Source organism: Rhizophagus irregularis, chromosome 5, assembly GCF_026210795.1.
Source record: "Rhizophagus irregularis chromosome 5, complete sequence".
Lineage (NCBI taxonomy): Eukaryota > Fungi > Glomeromycota > Glomeromycetes > Glomerales > Glomeraceae > Rhizophagus > Rhizophagus irregularis.
In genome coordinates, this window is record NC_089433.1 from 4,116,070 (window position 1) to 4,136,990 (window position 20,921).

The following is a 20,921-nucleotide window of genomic DNA, read 5'->3' on the forward strand; positions in this document are numbered from 1 at the left end:
ATTTAATCGATTATTTATTCATTACTTTCATTAACAACCTGTATTGTATACATCTCATCTAAACTCTCAATATTTTCTTTCGTAGCTGGCTTGAAAAAACTTCATATTTGCGATTTAATTTAATGTTTTTTCCACATATACAGTACATACTATTTTTTGCATGAACAACATGGGCAACATATTTTCTTAGAATATTTTCAACGAAACATTTTGTAGAATTTTTCAAAAAAAAAAAAGATTTATTTTTTTTGATTATCGTGGTATGCGTAACAGACTTCCATTTCTAAAAAAGGAAATTTATCTCCAAAAAATATATAAAATGAGCAAACCCAATATTTTACTATTAAAATTATGCAAAGTTAAAATCTAACTAGTATATTGAAATTTTTAACCAATTATACGCATTTTTAAATTCTAACTAAATAAAGGCTACTAAGGTTGCGACGCCCACCCATATCAGTATAGTTCGGAGTCCTATAAAGACCTTGTGTAGAACTATTATAAAATTTTTGACCTTTCTTGTTACCTATAAATGTTCCTGGTTTTATCCCCAAAAAGACTTCAAGGATAGATCAAACGAATACAAGATCCGAAACTAGCTATTTATAAAGCATATGATACCATTTTAGGATTTGATCGTCATGGACTTGTTTGCATAAAAACTTTGTATTCCGGGTGTGTTTCAAAACATGCATGTGCCGTAAATTATTTTCTAAACAATGAGTAACTTTGATACATGCATTATATTGTGTACCAAAAGTAAACTTTCTATTTGGATTTTAACGAGAACAATTAATAACATAATGCATAATGCACTTGCCACTGTAGTTTTTTGGAAATTATAGCGAGAACAATCAACAAAGTACGTAAAAGAATCGAATTAACTTAGATAATATTGATAAATGATGGGTTTTGAGTTCCTTATAAATTAACCATAAAAAATTAATGCAACAGGAAGAAATAAAATATCAAAAAAAAGACAAAAATATACTCTCTATTCTTGTTTCACACAACCTAGAAGTATAAAAATATTAGTAAAAAACTAAAAAATATAATATGGATCATAAATTGTATGAGATTTTCAATGGCATACCCGGCTTGTTCGCTATCGCTGTGTAACTATCATAATTCTTATATTCATCGTACGAATTTTTCAATTTCCACACCTCCGCCGACAAATTTTCGTCGCTGACAATACTCTAAGCGCCCACACAAGAATATTTAAGATAATCGTTTTCTTGCTTCTAACTGCTGGCTTGATAGGAGTTATAGTATATAATATCTATAAAATGATCCATGATCCTCCCAAGTTTTCTTTGACGGTAGAATTGAACAAAAGTCCACCATCTATACTTGTCTGTTTAATACATAATGGACCAACACTTGTTACGGCCAAATATTATACCAATTTTAATAACTATATTAATAAAGTTGAGCTACCTGATGATTTAGTTGGTGACTTTAGTGATCTTATAGGGAGTAATGGCAAGTGCAGGTTTTTTAACGGTACATCATCTTCATCGTCAAAGCTGAGGGGTAACGCTGGAGGATTTTATGTCTTAGGTTTTGGTCAAGATGAAAATGCTAGTGGCATAAGCAGTATAGTTGGTGATAGTGATCGTGGTGCTTTTGTCTTCATTGGTGACACCAACAATGAAATGGACTGGACCCAACCTATATTCCTCAGGGAAACAAATTTAGTAATATAGGATTTCTATTTTTCAATGGTGTGGGTGGCTTATTCCAATATGCAGAAACTCACCATAAAGCTTTGAATGGAAGCTCTTATCGAAATTTTCAGCTATCTTCCGTAGGAACATTTGGTTTCATAGATTACTCTCGACCGGCAGCAGCATATGATGTCGGGATCATCGCACCCGAGAACATTGTAGCGCAGGTTGAAAATCCATCCCTCACTATAGCTGTCCTTCTTACTAATATCGGCGGTTATCTTGGTATTTGGGGAATTTTCGGCTTTCTCTTTGGTGAAAAAAAGGTGGATCCATTCGGGTTCATGTCACGTTTTATATTCATAAAGCAGGATAGGAAGAAACTTTTTGAGGAATTGGAGAAAATTAATGGTGAAAGAAGCACAAAGTTAAATATCTCGAAAGAAGAAGAAAAGGGTAGTGATAGTGTTACTAAAACGAGTAAAATAAGCAATCAAACTGAATTCAAGAACTTACTTGCAAAATACTATGTAGAAACGGATTTCTACGAACATGCTGTCGAGACGCCTGACGTGTAATTATATGTTGATATAACACTAAGGTATAATAGATGCTTTTTAATTATTTAATATATCAAGCTTGTAATAATATATTACTATAAATAATCATGTAAAATAAAACGTAACGCATACGATCGATAATAAAATAATAGGACAAACTTTTTAACGGTTCAAATCATTCTCATGTTATCTGCTGTTTTTATCTATTATATCCTCTCCTATTGTTTCTTGTTTTCATTAACATAAAAGTATGGATAATTTTCGGGTGAATTCATAATTTATATGATAGAATCTGTAAGTGATAAGTGATATATGAGTTGTTCGTTCCACTAATCATATGAAATTTCGCTAAATATCCTCAGTATCATCAATCAACAAACTTCTTCTTCCATGTGACCTTGGCGTACCGTTTTTTGGCTTATGTTTACATTGATATATATTACATTATTTTGTAATATATACAGTACATTTTACATCATTCGTTCCGGAAAGAAATTTTTTCCTCAAAATGACTTGTTTTCTTTGCAATCAAAAGAACGGAAAATATGATATTAGTGAGTAGTAACTAGTATGTAAATTTACTATATAAGACAAAATACGATTTTATTATTTGCCAATAATTAAAAAACTGTTACACTTGTAATGGTTGTATTGAAATTACTATTTTTGAATTCATTGGCCTCTTCTTCAAGACCGGATCTTTTTTTTAATATATTATTTTTTTTGGTTTTTAAATCAAAATTTTAATAATTTTTCTTTCCATTTTTTTTTTTTTAAAAACTGAATTTTTAATACTTTTCATTCCAGTTTTTTTCTCTTTATAATAATCTATAATAATATTTTTTTATGTAATATTTTATTTACTATTTATTTTTATACATTTTTTTTATTATCATATATCTTTATATTGGCCATATTTAGATTACCCCGTATAAATAATTTAAATTGTGTAACATTAAAAAGTGTGATATTCTTACGTCCGAGTCGTCCGATTTATTTCGTATTTATCATAAAATCTTAATTTTTTAACTGGATTTTTTTTATTCTAATGGATTTTAATACTAACAAAAAAAAATTTAATTTTTCTTATTGCCACAACTAACCATTTCTATTAGATAAACAATAATAATTTTTTTATTTTTCAGTTTTTACCGTAAAAACTGAAACTACCTTTTTAGTCCTTTTTTTTATTGATTTTTTTTATGATTTTTTTTTTTAATCAGAATTTATCAAAATTTTCGGAATTTTTTTTTTTTAACCCAAAAAATATTGTTTATTCTTTTTTTGGTTTGGGTCAAGACTATAATCGGATTAGAACTATGTCCTACGGCTTTTTCGATATTTAGTGGGATTTTTTTAGTTTATGATATTGTTTCTTACTAATTCGCGAGAAAATTTTTTTTTTAGTGAGAATTTTTTTGATTTAGTGAGAACTTTTTTTGTTTATTGAGATTGTTTTTTTCAATATTATTTCCGACTAATAAATTTGAGTGAAATTTTTTTTTTTTTGATATTAAGGATTTTTTTTTAGCGAGATTGTTTTTAATTATATAGATACATAACAATATTAATAATTTTGTAATTAAATCTATAATAAATTTTTTGATAAATCTATATAACAAAAAAATTTGTCTGGCGTTTGGCAAAATAATTTGAATTGTGTAACTTGAAATCCCATGCCATATAATTAAAATCCGTGACATGCCTGACATGCCTCGCATGCCTCTGCCTGATCTATTTATTCGATCCGTTGTACATTTCAATCAACTAATACAATTTCAAGTTAATGAAATTTTATCTTAATCAGAATTTTTTTTTTTTTGATTATTAATTTTAAATTTTTCGTTTTTTTTCAAACCGAAAAATTTGTTTTTTTATTATTCTTTTCCCGTTTTATAAGTTTAATTTTTTTTTCCAACTTTTTTTTATTAAATAATCCTATTATTATTTCGGTCTTTTAAGACCGATTTTTTTATCTTATTTTTTTCGATCTTTTTTTCTAGACTGTATTGTTATTTGTTTTTTTTAAAAATTTTTTTTTTCACTGTTTTTGGACCGAATTATTGTCAGAATTTTTTTTGGTACTTACTTTTTTTCAGATTCCTTTTTTTTCAGAAATTTCCCTTTTTTGAACCGATTTCTTTCTTTATCCTTTTTCTTTCCCCCTAATTTTTTTTCTTTTTCTTTCAATTTTTTCTTATTATTAAATAAAGAAATAAAATATTATTTACAAATCAATATAACATTTAAGAAAATTGACCGACGTTGATAGAAAGATGATTAAGATTTTCAATTAAATTGAACGCTGGATAAATAGTTTGATTTTTAAATTCAAAAAAAATTGATATTTTTACAATATTATATAATTAATTAATTAAAGAAATTGTTGATTTAATAATAAACTACATTACAGAAACAGGTTAAATAGCGGCTTTGTGGCCACTACACATCTACTATATATATATTAAAAAGTAGTAGGCGTACCGCTATTTTATAGTAAATATAGTGTAGTGATGCAGTACTTCCATAGTTAGTATATAGAAAATTAGTATAAATGTAAATTTACCATAATGTAAACATATAGTAGCGATGTAACAAATTAACATAAATGTATGGTAATTATAAGTTCTAATAAAAGTAATTGTGCAGTAAATACAACTTTTATTTGTAGTAATTATGTAGTAAAATATAGTACATTTGCAGTAAGTATAGTACATTTGTGGTAAACATATAGTACATTTATGGTAAATATATAGTACATTTGCATTAAATATATACTCAATTGTAGCAATTAAATAATTTTATCCTCAAATATAAGTAGTTCCGAGCGATAGCTCTTCCAATAATCACATGATGTGTTTTTACGACATACCAAAAAAATTATGAATTAAACACTGACAACATTAAGCAAACCTTCAAGGATAAATTGCGCTTCAATCCTTTATGTTTCGAATTTTCAAATCGAAAATCGAAACTTACCATATCAGCATATCCAAGTCCCAAAGTCGAAAACCGATATCTACAAAAAAAAGAGAGAAATTAATGTCCTAAAAAATAAAAGAAAAAGAACGGTTAGTACCGTTCGTTAACGTTAATATTAAAAAAAAGAAAAAAAAACCAAGCTTACGAATCTTGTTCTTCGGAACTCAGAAGTCCACCTAAAAAAATAAAGAAAAGAACGGTTATTAGTAACCGTTCATAATAAAAAAAAATTAAATAAAATTAAAGTTTCGTACCGTAATAGTACGAAACTTTGGTTTTCTGCTATTCGAAAGCCACCCAAAATACCCGAGACCTAAAAAAAGAATAAGAACGGTTAGTACCGTTCATATAATAAAAAAATAAAAAAAAACTCCAAAAAATTCGTACTTACGAATTTTTGGAGTTTCTGTATTTCAGAAGCCCGCCCGAGAGCCGAACCTACAAAAAAAAAAGAAAAAAAACGGTTAGTAACCGTTCTATTAAAAAAAATTAAAAAAGACTTCAAAGAATTCGTACTTACGAATCTTTGGAGTTTCTATATTTCGGAAGCTCACCCGAGAGCCGAACCTAAAAAAGAAGAAAGAACGGTTATTAGTAATCGTTCATTAATAAAATTAAAAAAAAAACAAAAAAAAAACCAAGATTCGTACTTACTTACGAATCTTGGTTTTCCGTTCTTCGGAACTCGTAAGCCTTCCCGAACCTATAAAAAAAATATAAGAACGGTTAGTAAACCGTTCGTAATAATACAAAAATACAAAAATAAAAAAAAAGTAAAGATTCCTTACGAATCTTTGGGGTTTTCCGTTCTTCGTAACTCGGAAGCCAACCCGAACCTAAAATAATAAAGAAAAAAAACGGTTATTAGTAACCGTTCATTAATATCACAAAAAAAAATAAAAGAATAAAACCAAGATTCGTACTTACGAATCTTGGCTTTTTCCGTTCTTCGGAACTCGGAAGCCCACGATCCTAAAAAAAGAAGAAAAGAACGGTTATTAGTAACCGCTCATAATATTAAAAAAAAATAAAAAAAAAACCAAGATGAATCTTGGCTTTTTTCCATCCTTCGGAAGTTCATTCCCTTTCGTTTTCCCCTTTCGTTTTCCCCTTTCGTTTTCCCTTTCTTTTTCGTTTTCCTTTTCCTTATCATTTTTACCCTATCCCTTTCGTTTTCCCCTTTTCCTCTCGTTTTTCGCTTTCTTTCATTTTTCGCTTCTCCTTTTGTTTCTTTTCCCCTTTCATTTTTCGCTTCCCCTCTCGTTTTCACTTCCCCTTTCATTTTCACTTTCCCTTTCGTTTTCTCTTGCCCTTTATTTCCTGCGAAACCTATATGGAAAACAAGAACGGTTAGTAAACTGTTCATAATATTAAAAAAACTACTACGTCGTCGGGCTGGTAGTGTGCCTCGCTACGCTCCTCCCACCTTGGCCTCGCGGCCTCACAGTACCTACATCCCCCCTCCGTGGGGCAGGTTTACCTGCCACAGTACCATGGTCTGCCACGGTATTTTTCCACTTATTTTTTTTCTACATTTTTTCTTATATATAACTTACTATGACAACTATGGCAACTATGGCAGACTACTTAAAAACGGAATAAAAACGCGAATAAAGCCGAAATCAGACAGAATCTCCTGCCATAGTACCTGCCATAGTACGAAAAACCTTATAATAATACTATGGCAGCCTTAGTCAGCCCCTTAGACCCCAAAACCCGATTCACGCTATGATTACCCTTTATATACTCACCTAGACCCCCAAGTAACACCCCCTATGTCCTGAACTATGGCAGCCGAACTATGGCAGCTGAACTATGGCACCCGAATTATGGCACCTGAACTATGGCACCCGAATTATGGCAGCCGAACTATGACCCCAAGTATGACCCCCTATGTCCTGAACTATGGCACCCGAACTATGACCATCAAACTATGACCACCGAACTATAACCACTTGCCCCCGTCAGAAAAAATACATTCGGCAATTGAAGATTAGGTAACTATAAGTAACATACAATGATAAACTTACACGCCGCCACTTCTCTTGCCGAAGATCTTGGTCTCGATCTTGTAGACATCTATGGAATCCGTAAATGGATCCAAATGCAGGCTTCGCCCTTCAACGACCCAGACATAGTAAGAGAGATGGTCAGAAACCTTCCGATCAAAGAATTCGGAAAACATCTCAAGATAAACAGACTCTGGTACAACGGTTGTAAAGCCAAGTTGTGGAAGCGATATAAAGAAGCTGAGGAGGTATACAAACAGGCAGTAGACTACTACAGGGAGGCCATTGGCAATTTCAATGAAGCCGATCAGAAAAAATACACTAGGTTCGCAGGAATGGTGGCAGTAGAAAGAGCTCTCCTCAGATGTGGCTTTATAACGCAAGAGTCCGACTGGGAGAAATGGACTCAAATAACGTACAACATCCAATTGCTTAAGGAAGGCCGCACTCTTGATGACTCGGACGATGAATCAGATGATGGAGAGGTATCTCTCGATGACTCAGATGATGAGGAATACTTTTAGAAGGCGGTACTAATCTGTCTTTCTCTTTTTTGCTTCCTTAAGGTATTTATCAATACACTGTTTACACGCGTCATCAGCCTCTAAAATTTTTTGCCCAAGTTTTTTGCATTGCCGATTATACGCCGTCTGATGTCTTTTAGCCGCGGTTTCTTTTTTCTTCTCCTTGGTTTTCTTTTTGATAACCCAGTCTATCCCAGTAAAAGTATTCTTATGCATCCCACAAACTACACAGTCACCATGTAAACGATAGCAGCCATTTGTGGTCATATCTTGTATTTCACTAGCAGTCTCGGTTTCCTTCTTACACTTTAGGCAGTAAAATCGTGTCATCTTAAGATTTGAAGTCCGAAATCTTTCCTTTAATTTGTCGTAATATGTCGCATTTAGAGAATTATTACAAATACTACAATCTCTCCGGAGTACCGGCACGAATTCTAAAAGGTGAGGAGCACTACAACCTATACAAAAAGCCCTTAAAGGAAAAGTCATCAGAGCGTCCACGAGTAGTTGTATGGAAATCAAATGCGACGCATCAGGCAGATCTCGCAGAGATGCCAGTCGACCCCAAAGGATTCCACTATTTCCTCGTAGTGGTGGAAGTCGCGGGTAAACGAGTCGATGCAGAACCCCTAAAGGATAAGACTGCAAATAGGATTCTAAACGGGTTTGTCAAAATCTACAGAAGAAATCGTATTAAGCCACCAACACACAGACTGGAGACAGACTCCGGATCAGAATTCACCAATGATCAGGTACGTGATTTTTTCCTGAACAGCCTAGGGGTAATGATGAGGTTCGGAGAGCCAGGAAGACACAAACAGCAGTCATATGCCGAACGAGCTATCCAAGCTATTCAAGAACCTCTTCTCAAACGAATGGTGGCACAGGAGTTGAAGACTGGGGTGACATCCGTGGAATGGTCAGAAGATTTCTGTGATGTAGTTAATAAAATAGATAAACTCTGGCAAAGAAATCCCCCAGACATTCCGACTGGGTCACCCAAGGTGTCAAAAAAGACGGAACTTCTCTCTGAAGGAACGCGTGTTCGAGTAAAGTTAGATGAACCTATCTCAGTACTCGGGAATAAACTCCATGGAAAATTTCGTACAGGTGATATAAGATGGAATCCCAATATCCGTGTCATCAAAAAAATGATCCTCTCACCCGAACAGCCTCCTACGTATCTTCTTGATGGACCACACGGGCGACTAGGTGTATCCAGATGTGCATACACCCGAAAAGAGTTGCAGATTGTTCCAGAAAATGAACATCCCCCACCTAACTCCGTGATAAGAGGGCAACCCGAAAGATTTGTACCTGAGCGGATACTCCGGCATCGCATCAGGAAGGGTCAAGACCAGTATCTAGTCAAGTGGGAACGATACCCAGATACCGAAGCCACTTGGGAACCCGCTGACCGGTTGGAGGAGGATGTCCCCGATTTAATCCGCAAGTTTTGGGAATAAAAAATAAATATTCCCTATTTTTTGTCTCCTCGATTCACGTCAGAAACTATCGGGATAAAACCATTCTTCTCATTACAAGTAAGGGCGATATGTTCACGTGATTCATGGACATCATAATTGTAACGTTTCAGACACGTCCGGCTCAATCCAATCTCCCTATGCTTGTAATCGCTTAAAACCGCGAGGTCCTCAGTGATAATACAATCAGGGGTTAGTTTGATTGACACACCTTTTACCATGCCGAATGTCCTACCAGATCCCGGAGCGCCGGATATGTTATGTGTAATACTCTTGTCGATATCCAACCCTAATTCTTCAGCGGCTTCTCTCTGAATAAAAGACGCGTTAGCACAAGTGTCTGCTAAACACTGAATTGCTATCCCATTGACCTCCCCATCCAGCGCTAAAAGATCTTTAGTATTCTCCAAACGAGCTATGTCAATATCCATCGGGTCATCTTCCCTGATATCCTCTTCTTGTTTTTCCTCAACTAGGTCTTCTGGAATCTCCGTACTTTTACGAGCAGACTTTAATTCTTCCCGAAGAATCTCGCGGAGTAATTTCCTAAAATCTGCAGACCTTAATAAACTTAATGAATCATTTTTGGTGACGGCTTTTATAAGTGTAGGCTTACTCCTAGTAACCTTCACAGGAATCTTAATAGGAGTCATTTTAACTGATTTTTTTGGAACAGATTTAAGAAGTTTCGAGATACTTACACCCTTATCCGAGTTTACTTTTTTTTTGTACTTCGAACCGCACAAATCCGAAAACCACCTTCCTCATCAGGAACAATTTTCAAGTCATCAAAACTCACGGTATTAGTATCAATATCCATAGCATCATCATTAAGATCGAGGTTTCTCATTGCTTGGGCTAATTCCAAATCATCGCGTCTATCTTTAGCCTTCTGAAGTCGCTTTGGAAATCTTTTAGACGTCTCATATCCCATAATAAGATCAATAACATGTTGATCATCCTCACTAGTCCATTCAGGAGCATCAGGGTCATCACCAACATCATGATCTACATAACCATCATCCCAATCAGGATCCTGATGATCCTGAACAACGCGTGGCCGTGGCTTCGGCCGAACAGGTTTAATCTGTTGTCTATAGACCGGTGGTTTACGAACTGGCTTAGATGCTTGTAATTGTTTAAATTGCGCCTGAAAATTCTTGGTAAGTTCCTCGGCTTGTGCCTTGAGCAATTCTTGTAATCGTTTTTGAGTAATAACGTCTGTCGACCTTTGTATTACAGCACCTTCGTGTGGAGTCACGGGATGAGTATAGCCAGCTAATTCCTCTTTTTTAGCCTTTTCAATACCCTGGCGCCTTTGTAATCTATAGAACATTTCGCCCTTTCGTCGTTCAAGATCACTCAATCTATCGATTAATATATTAAGAGGTGCCACCCCGATTCTGGAAGCTTCAATAACATTTTCCGGCAAAAGTCCTCTATAGAACTGGTCAGTAACCATGATTTGATTATATCCTACAATATCCCCAGCCCTCTCAACTCGCTTATAGTAAGATCGAACAGGTTCACCTTGTTCCTGGTAAAGGTTACTAAATCGTATTTGAAGTCTTTCTTCCACGACGGTTGGAAAATTTGTGCGCATATGCATAAATGCTTGATCCAGGAGAATCCCCTGTAAGACTATCGGTTGATTCTGAACAGCAGCATTGAATGGACCTCCATGATCTCCCAACCCATTAACGGGTAGATGAGTAGGACGTCCGCTCGCACGCCTCCACTGCTCTTCAACTTTAAAATTTGTTCTAACGATATCAGCGCGTGATGGGAAAAATGCGTCTCCAATAGTTACCGCCGCATTAACCCCAACTAGAGAATATGCATGAGCAGCAGATCCAGGCACATAAGTATTAGGATGTAGTCGTCCAGCACCAGCATTTTCAGGAACAACCAAAGCTCTGAATGCTCGGCGAGTGGCACCGGCTCCACCATTTGCAGCAGCCACTAACCGAATATTCGAGAGTTCCCAATTTTTTCCAGTAAGTTCCGCATCAAACCACCTCGCCGCTTCATCTCTCATACAGCTACGAAGAACCCCCATCGCTCGCATCCGACCAGGAGGCGCACCGGCATCGTCCAATGGATCAATACCAACGGTATTAATATACCCTAAAAAGTTATCAATAAAAAGATTAAGATCTTCATCTTCCCGACCATGAAATATGGGGGCAGCTATACCAACAGCAGCCATATCGTATTTTGTGGATGGTTGAGAGGATGTGGAGGAGGGTTCAATTGTCTAATCCGAAACCATTGTACTTGGATACGCAGAGCGGCTATTTGTTGGAAAAGTCGATTCCTAAGACGTCCCAATGTCCGAATTCCAAAAAGAACCCGATTATTGGCATATACAAGCCGATTTCGTGCCGCATCACGCTCGCCTATAGCTCTATTACGTTCACCTATAGCTCTATTACGTTCTCCTCTCATAAGATTATATTGCTGCTGAAAACGACGATTAGTCGTCCGCATACCACCAAACTCACGTTCCAATTCAGCCAAATTAGCTTCTAAACCAGTAATAGTATCTTGTACGTTATTTAACTCATCTTGTGTAAGACCTAACAAACCCGTTTGAACCTCGAGTTCATCTTGTAATTCATCGCGTTCTTTTCGAGATCGATCGCGTTCCGCTTTTAATATATCGTGTTCTTCGTATGTTTCTCTACAGCGATGAATTAATAAATTAAGAGCATGTTTAAGACGATGGTTGGCATTTTGTACATCTCGATTAACAACCATGCGATCACTGACAGTTAAAAAATCTGTTAGATCCTTAATTACCGCAACTAATGGTATATTATTCATATCACGCAAATCCCTAGGAGGCGGTCCAGTAGGCTCTGAAGGAGTATAAATTGCAATTGGTGTCGACATCGTATTTAAACTAAATTAGAATAAAATTCAAATGGATCTTTATGTATACAATTTGGACGAGTACACGACCGACTCGAGACAGGGTAATGAGTTTGCCCCATCATGGCCTTTCCGTCTTGCCGTAGCAGGAAGTTCTGATTCGGGTAAAACAACTATGATCATTAATTTGTTAATGGGAGACAAGAAGGCAAAGGAGGATGGCGAAAGGTACATATTATGTGATGCGGTAATTCTAGTTGGCAGATACCTCGATGAACTGAAGTGGGCAGTCGTACGTGAATTTTTCAAAGAAGAAGAAATTCCGTTTACCGCAGTATCCCATAGTGAGATTCCAAATGTTAAGGACTTCAACTCCACCCAGGCTACTGTGGTAATCTTCGAGGATTTGATGGATGCGCCTAAAAAAACCCAGGATCTCATCACTGGATTTTTTACACACGGGCGTCATAAAAATATCTCGTGTATCTATGTGGCCCAAAGATTCTTTACCATTCCCAAGGCTATTCGTGAAAATGTGAATTATATTTCCCTATATGGAGGTCACGGAAGTTTGACCGATACTAAGAGGATCATCCGCCAGTATACAGAAGAATCGGAGTCACTAGCTCCAGTAATCGATGACCTTACTCTACAACGCGAATTTATAGTATTTGATCTTAGAAGATCCAAGAGCGATCCGTTATCCATTCGGGTTAGATGGGATACTAGTCTCAGTTCGATCACCGATCAATCTCAGTTCGATCCTAGTTCGATCTCAGTTCAATCTCCGTTCGATCCGAGTTTGAATCCAGTTCGATCCCCGTTCGATCCGAGTTTGAACCCAGTTCGATCGAAGTTTAGTCCTTATGGCCAGAAGGCCGTAGCTGAAGCAAAAAAGTCCTCCCAGCTAATCGAGTTTGCTCGGGAATATCCATTGCCTAAAGAGAGAAAACACCTTCTCGTATCTGGTGTTATAGCTAAGAACGCAGATACCTGGATTAAGTACGTCTTTCGGGAAGCCTACGGACTATCTGGTAAGACCCTGGGATCAGACTTCCAAAACTTCTTAGCGAAAGTACGGGATAGGACCACGAAGACTGAAATTCCAAAACCTGAGACCGTAAAGGAGTTATTCTCCCGGTATGAAACCCTGAAGTCTAGTCACCCTTTGGATAATAAAAAAATAATAGAAGGCATTGGAGTCCTTTTACAGATCTTTTCTAAGGGCCACATGGACCGTCGAGCATTACGAGTAGGGATCAATAGTATTTTGTAAGAATCTCGCGAAGTTCTTCCGCAGAAGCCCTAAGAATCATGGCGCTTTTTTTACGTCCTTCGAAGTCAATCCGTAACATCCTAGCTTTTAACCCAATAGCTCCTAAGGCTCGAGAAGCAAAGTTTTTAGTCATCGGATTACTTATATGACTTACATAGTTCTCATAGAATGTAGTAAAGGGTTCATCAATACCATCCGGGTATGTATTCCGTAAGAACTGATATAAGGCAATTTCCCCACTGTCACATCCAATGGCTATAAGCTGTTCAAGAAGCCACTTCCTAGTATCCTCGTATGAATCTCCATCCATAATTTTCATATCCAGTCTTTGTGTGAATAATTGCGTAAAATCCGCATTACTTGCCCGACGAATAATCTGGACCAACTTATCCCTGGCAAGTCCCAAGGCTTGTAAAGGTTCACTCTCGTCACCAATCTTCTTTATAATTTGTCTATACAACACGCTGGAAAATCCTCTATATGCCGCTTTTGCAGAGAATACTCCACAGTTTTGACACTGGTTTATTAAGATTGATGTTGACATGGCTATCTTTCTTTGATTATTCGCTCACTTAGTATCCTTCACAATCTTTTTTATATATTGTTATCTTTAAATACCTGTCATTTGTATAAAAAAAAATAACTGACATTAAGGGATCAACCGTTGGAAAGACCAGAGGACCGGAGGACTGACCATTAGGAAGCGCAGTCCTTGCACAACTTGTCCGTTAAGTCACTTGGGCTTACAGGCATGAGACATTCCCTACACAACTCAATATTAAGCTCTGCAAGTCTCGGGGCATGGTCCTCCAAAGTTCGTGGACGACCGGAAGGACCGGAGGAAGGTGTCCCGTTAGTCGTATCCTGCTGTAAGATAAAATCATCATATTCATCTTGGTCAGCCTGAATAGCGGCCCTGATTTGTTGTATAACATTGAAAGTTAACCGCTGGCCATCAAGATTTTCCTCATTATAGTGTGTTTCATTGATGATTTCCTTTATAAGCTCCTCCTCTTCAGAATGAACAAGGTAGTAGTCCTCAACTACCTCGTAGTCACTCTCAACCAATCTATGATACGTTCTAGTACCGTGTTGAATATAGCGTCCTGTATCTGTATTTAAATATACAGGTTGTTCCTGGTGTGGAGGCGGTGCGGTTTGTCTACGGACAAGCCTTCCATCGATATAATCATGGGATTCCATAACTATTCGATTAAAGGTATCTCCACCAACACGGATTGGACGTCCGGTTATAGGATTAGTTATATAAGGGTATGACATGTCTTTTTTCTGTACGTGTCTACATACCTAATTGTTATCTTCAATTTACAATAACCAAGTGACATCGTCATCAGTCCTTGTCACAGCAAATATGGCATAGTAGCCTTTATCTTTATTAAATTTATTTAACGAACTTACAAAAATAAAATAAAATTTTCAAAGTACAAAAAAGAAAAATAAAATTAACTAAAAACAAAACTATATAGTCTCCAAAACAGTAATAAAGCTATAAAATAATTCAAAAAGAAAAATCGCATAACACTAAAACTATCCTGATCCCCCGCCTAAATATATTTCAACCTAAGAAGAGGCAACTATGCAAACAAACCAACGAACAATGCGCCCATTATTAAAATCGACACACCACCCTGCTAAAGCTGTTAGTAAGTTGCACCGTTAGACGACCCATAAAACCCGAATAGTGATTAAACCAAGGCAAACCATATTTCATCGAGTTCAATAAATAATCAACGTCGGAGTCACGTGCGGCGTCGGAAAGGGTCGGAGGAGGTAAAGTTGAGAAAGGTAAGTACGTGGACTTTGGCAAATTTGAAGGCCGAGAAAGTTTGAGTTTATGAGTAATATTCATCGCGTCTTCCCATTTAGATTTATCATAGGAGCGCGGTAACCAAATTCGTTTTCTGATCTTCTGGATAAAGTGATTGTGGATAGCAGAAATAACCTTCATCGCAGAGTTACGTGGAATAGAAAGTTCTTCAAAAAATTCGACAAAGGATTTCGGAAGGCAGCCACAGACGAGACTATATGAAGTCCAATTTGAAGAAGAAAAGGACCAACAAGGAAGAGATTTAAATTTGTTAATAATTAAAGAGGGATCTTTCTTGACGAGATCACCAGCTTCCTGAAGTTTGTTGATAAAATGATGTTGGTAGGAGAGGAGAATCTGTTCCATAGCGATTCGTCTACATTTGCACATAAACAAGTGCATGAAATCTTCCTTGGAGTCGAGACATGAACGACACAATAAGATGTCGATATATAAGTCCGGGCGAATTCTTTTAAGATGTTCCAAAGTAGGTAAATCTTCCAAAAAGAGTTTGAATTTGAAGGTGCGATGAGAGGAAGCATGAGCACGAGTAAAAGAAGCGTCATGCTGAGGATCCGAATTTAAAGAGAACCAGGTAAGATCCCAATCAATCACGAAATCTGAAGTAGAAGATAAAGCAATGGTAAAGTTAAACCGCGATAAATGCGTTAATCTATGCATCCACAGCATTTGCGAATATTGCTTAAATAGGCGTCGTGGGTTAGATTCGCATAAAATATCATCATATTTTAATAAGAAATCGTGAGGAGATACTTGATCCAGATCAGAAAGAAGAATCGCTGAAGAAGAGGTATGCGCAGAGTTGGCCAAAGAGTCCGCGTAGTCGTTGTAGAAATTACCAGAGTGACCTTTCACTTTGACAGCCGTGACGGACAAAAATTTTGATGAAATGAGACGTTCAATAATAGCCCAGAGTTCAAAATTAGTGGTCTTGTAATAAAGCCTACTGTTGGAATAAGAAAAGGTAGCACATAGACGAAGACCATCTATGGCAGATTGAGAGTCAGTATGAATAGTGACCGTTGAAAAGGGAGGAGTGACTGTAAGAGCAGCATGTATAGCGGCAATTTCAGCTCTTGTAGAAGAAGGCCAATTACGAATGATTCCATGAGCGTGAGCAGCGATAGATTGGAAAAAACCAGCGCCATCGAGAACTTGAACCCAAGACCAACCCATAGAAACATCAGGAGTGCCAAGGTTAATTAAAGAACCATCGGTATAAAAACAATAATGATTATCAGGAGGAGTCACTAACGGTGAGGCAGCAAAAGCAAGAGGAGCAACCGGACCCAAAAAGGAAGAAGGAGAAGGAGAAGGAAGAGTAACCACATCTTCAAGTGAAAAATTAGGTTGAACGTCCAAACGACCATAATAGGATCTTACAGATTCGTCAAGGTCCGCCCAAGTAAAAGGAGAAGTAATAGTGGTGGTGTCATGTCTAATACGCTCCTGCGTGGTTGGGAGAATTAAAGATCTAAGAGGAGAAAGTTTTGGGATGATACATAGAGGAGTAACATCTGTTGGATTGCTTTTAGTATGGGTAACCGGTACATGTTTAGAACAACCAGGACAAGGAGTGAGCGTGATAACATCATTAGGTCGAGTCACACAATCAGAGGTCCAATGGACAATCTTGCAGGAATATTGTTGTTTACTAAGTTGTTTTCCAAAAAGAGGAGAGCCATCTTCATCCAAAGTCACGATCCATTTCATGGATTTTCTAGAGGAACCAAAAGCTGGAACCAAGTCAATGTTTGAAGGAATAGCATCGGAAGAGAATTGATCCAAGAGTAGAGAATTGGAATTTGGGACAGTGACACATTGGTGAATGTCGCTGAACCATTTGTGCGGGAGGACTCGATGACCTTTCCTACTTGATAAATTGGACAAATAAACATTCCAAGTGATCATATGGGTTCCATGAGGCGTAATAAATTGAGATAGGTAATAGAGTTGCAAACATCTTAGACGTCGGAAGTAAGATATAAAAATTTTTGGAGTCATCACTTCAAATAAAGGCGTATGACCGTTGGATATGGTGAGGTCAGACAAGGTTGACAGTCGAGAACGTGACAACTTGAAAGGAGTGGTGGTCAGGAGAGCAATAGTGCAAGCGATATAATCCTGTTTAAAAGCAAAAAGTTTAGACCATATAGTCCAATCTTTAACTAACAAAGGGGAAATAGGAATCAAAAAGGAAAATTGAATTAAACGTAATCTATATAAAAACAAAATTTTCATAAAGGAAGAAGAAGAATTAGCTAACAAAAATAGATTAGTTAAATGTGTTTGTGATTGGTGAAAAAATAAATTAATCAATCCCAAGCCTTGAGATAAAAATAAAATGGAATCCGGGAGTACACGTGAAAAATTGGCCTTGTGTTTAACCAAGGAACGGATACTGCTGGTTGCCGAGGCACATTCAGATTCAGACAGGTGAGTGACTTGCATGCGATATTCCAATTTCGGAATAAGGACGGTGTTGTGTAAATAAACTACTTGTTTAGCAGATAGTTTGGCAGGGCGAACGGTGGCAGCGAAAGAGTTACATTCTCTAGCAACTTGATTTCTGACAAAATCGCGAGATCTGGCGACATTGAACCAGACGCCCAAGAAGCGGAAGGAGCTATTCATGGAAATGGGCACAATAGAAATGGAAGGAACTTCGTTCAATCCAGATAATTGCAAGTCAAACACTACTGGAGAAGGCGAGGAAACTGAAGAGGAAGGCAACGAGTTAGTAATTAAAACATATTTGTTGTGATTAGCGGAAGTATTATTGATTTGATAAAATTCTTCCGTAATAGAGAGCATCGATTCCATTCCAGATTTGGATGATGATATTAAAGTGGAATCATCCATAAAGACCAAGTTGTTGATTCGTAATCCATCTGAACTTGTCGCAGCCAAGGGATTAGATAAAGAAGGAGCATGAAGTATATATGGATCCATCATTTCATTCTTAAGAACAGTCAATAAAGGGTCTATATATATAACCCATAGTAAAGGAGAGATAACTTCGCCTTGATCTATACCAATACGAACGCGGTAAGGAGGTGTAATTCCATGAGCAGTAAAAACGCAATTAGAGCGTTTCATGAAAAAGGATAAAATAAACTTGGTGGCAGAAGCAGGAAGTTTAATGCGTTCTAAAGCAAAACGCAACATCTTGAGATCAACCGAGTCGAAAGCCTTCGAAATATCTTGTGAAAGGATCCAAAGCGGCGATTTGTTGACTTGAGCATCATGAATAATAGATTCCAGGACGACAATAGGGTCGCGACAGGAACCACCAGGGAGACCGGCGAAGTTTCCTCCTTTGAGAACTTCATTCGAAGCCAAAATGGAGGCGAGACGATTATAAAAGAGCTTGACCAAAGATTTTCTAATTACTTCAAGTAAAGTAATAGGTCTTGTATTTTTGAGTTGACATTTCCATTCGTGAGGTTTAGGGATAGGGAAAACCATAGCTTGACGCCATAAATCAGGAATATCTGCAATGCGGAAGCATGATTGGACCAGGATTAGGACTAAAGCAGAAGTATTGGAACCTAGATGTTTAAGCATCTCATAAGTAATCATAGAGGGACCAGGAGCTTTGTCGTTAGGCATAGAAGAGACCGTAGACAACCATTCTTTAAGAGTAGGAGGATCCAATAGAGAATTATAAATAGAAGAATCTACATCGTCCATAGGGCGATAAGCAGAAGACCATCTTTCCGGAAGAGCGGAAATGTTATCAGGAGGAGATGATTTAATAGGGACGGAGTTCTGGAAGTGGTTGATGACAGCGTCATCAATATCATGTGGGTCCGTTAAAAGTTTTGGCTGTGTGGGATGGTCAATAAAGACACGATCTAAAGTAATACGGCGTCGAGTCCGTGAGAGAGCAGAATTAATGAATGAGGAAATATCTGTTTCAAAATTGTTGTCCCTATCAGCCAATTTGGCACGAATGGAAGAATCTTGAAAGTCTTTTTCTTTGAGAAGAAGGAGGCCATAAAGGGCACTAGAAATAGTCTTTAAGGAATCTAATAAAGAACTAAAATCGTCTTGCCTACATGTGGATAAAGAAGTAGGTAAAGTAGGGGGAGAGGGAAAAATCTTCTTATAAAGATGAAGAATTTTTTGAAGTCGAATAAAATGAGTGGACCAAGTACGTTCATATCTATTATAATACGTGAAAGGATATTTTCGCAATAAGCGTATCGAATGCAAAAGTCGGCTAAGGAAACGATAGTGTTGAGTTAAGGCTTCCAAATCCTTGGGCACCGTAGGCGTGTGTTGATTTCCAACAAGAACAGACGGAAGGGAGGCATTAGCAGCTTTCACAATACGCGAATGTAAATATTCGCATTGTTGATTGATGTGCCATGTTGAGAAGGTTGAAGGGAGAACGTCGCATAGGGAGTCAGTGTGAGTAGAAAAAGATTCCCATTGTTGAGTAGTGACTGAATCAAATTTGAATATTCGGCGAGTTCGACGTTGAAGTTGTTTGGCACGAGCAACCTTGATGGACGCAACCAAAAGTGAATCGTCAAAGTACGTGATGATAGGATTATGGTCAGAAGAGCAGGTATCTTGGGCGTCAAATATGTAAGAAGTAAGAGCAAAGCCTTTAAGCATGGGGCAAGACCACACATAGTCTATACGAGTGACTTGATCATCACGGTGAAAGGTGCCTAAGGAATCAGAAGCGTTAACAGGAATGGTTTCTTCATAGCCATGTGATAAAAGATGATGTAACAAACGATAAGCTCGTTGAAAAGCAATAGCAGGGCGATTAAAATAAATAGGGTAATAAGTGTCAAGGTGCATATTAAAATCACCACAAATGGCGTGATAAAAATTTTGTTGTTTGGTTTGCACCAGAAGTTGTAAAAGAAGGTCAATAGTTTCCGATCGTAATTTAGAATCAGAAATAGGGGGAATGTATATTACAAAAATGCGAAATTTAACGTTGCCTTTAAAATAAAGATCAACAGATAAAATACGCGAGGAATGTGAAATAAAATCTTGTACATGAGAAGCAAGGGATTTTTCAATAAAAAGGGAAACGCCACCAGTAGATTTGACTTGTTTAGTTTTATCTATGTCAGAGGAAAAGACAGTATAATTAGGAAGGCGTTTAGATAAAAAATGGATTTGTTTGGGGGATAAATGGGTATCTACGATACCACCAAATGAAATATGTTTAAGATTGAAAAAGTTTGAAATCTGTTCCATTTTAACTTGACTATTTTGGCGAAGACCATTAACATTAAAGGATGAAATAGTAAAAGAATTGGGGATAGGGGATAAATTCGAAGTAGTAAATAAAGATTCATGTTCAGAAAAATTAAAAATATCTTCAGAGTTGGGCGGGTTTCGAACAAACGTATCATAATCAAAATTGTCAGTCATTAGGACACAATGATAATTATAAACGGGGAGGAGAATTAAGAAGTCAATTATTGCGAAGGAGCAGAAGCTCGATCGGAGGGAGAACCACCAAGAGAAGCAATAAAACCTTGAATGGAACCAGTGAGCGATTGTAGAGTATCTTTAATCGCTTTTTGATCTTGGATAACCGAGTTCAATTCGTCTTGCGGGGAAGGGGTATAAGTGGATGTGAGAGCTGAGTGCGGAACAATGGTAGGTGCAGATTTGGGGGGAGTGGATTTCTTAGGACCAGAAGACAAAGGAGCATTAGG

General features: G+C 37.0%; 2 protein-coding genes across 2 annotated transcripts; both read left to right on the forward strand.

The window, feature by feature from the left end:
* Positions 1-1,724: 1,724 nt before the first annotated feature.
* Positions 1,725-2,248, forward strand: OCT59_025438 (uncharacterized protein; the record flags this gene model as incomplete). The annotated part of the gene is made up of 2 exons (XM_066138461.1): positions 1,725-1,727; positions 1,802-2,248. The coding sequence occupies 2 exons, from the start codon at positions 1,725-1,727 to the stop codon at positions 2,246-2,248; spliced, it is 450 nt and encodes a 149-aa protein (XP_065992102.1).
* A 4,981-nt stretch (positions 2,249-7,229) lies between these two features.
* OCT59_025439 (uncharacterized protein) lies at positions 7,230-7,745 on the forward strand (the record flags this gene model as incomplete). The annotated part of the gene is made up of 1 exon (XM_066138466.1): positions 7,230-7,745. The coding sequence occupies one exon, from the start codon at positions 7,230-7,232 to the stop codon at positions 7,743-7,745; it is 516 nt and encodes a 171-aa protein (XP_065992103.1).
* Between the last annotated feature and the right edge of the window lie 13,176 nt (positions 7,746-20,921).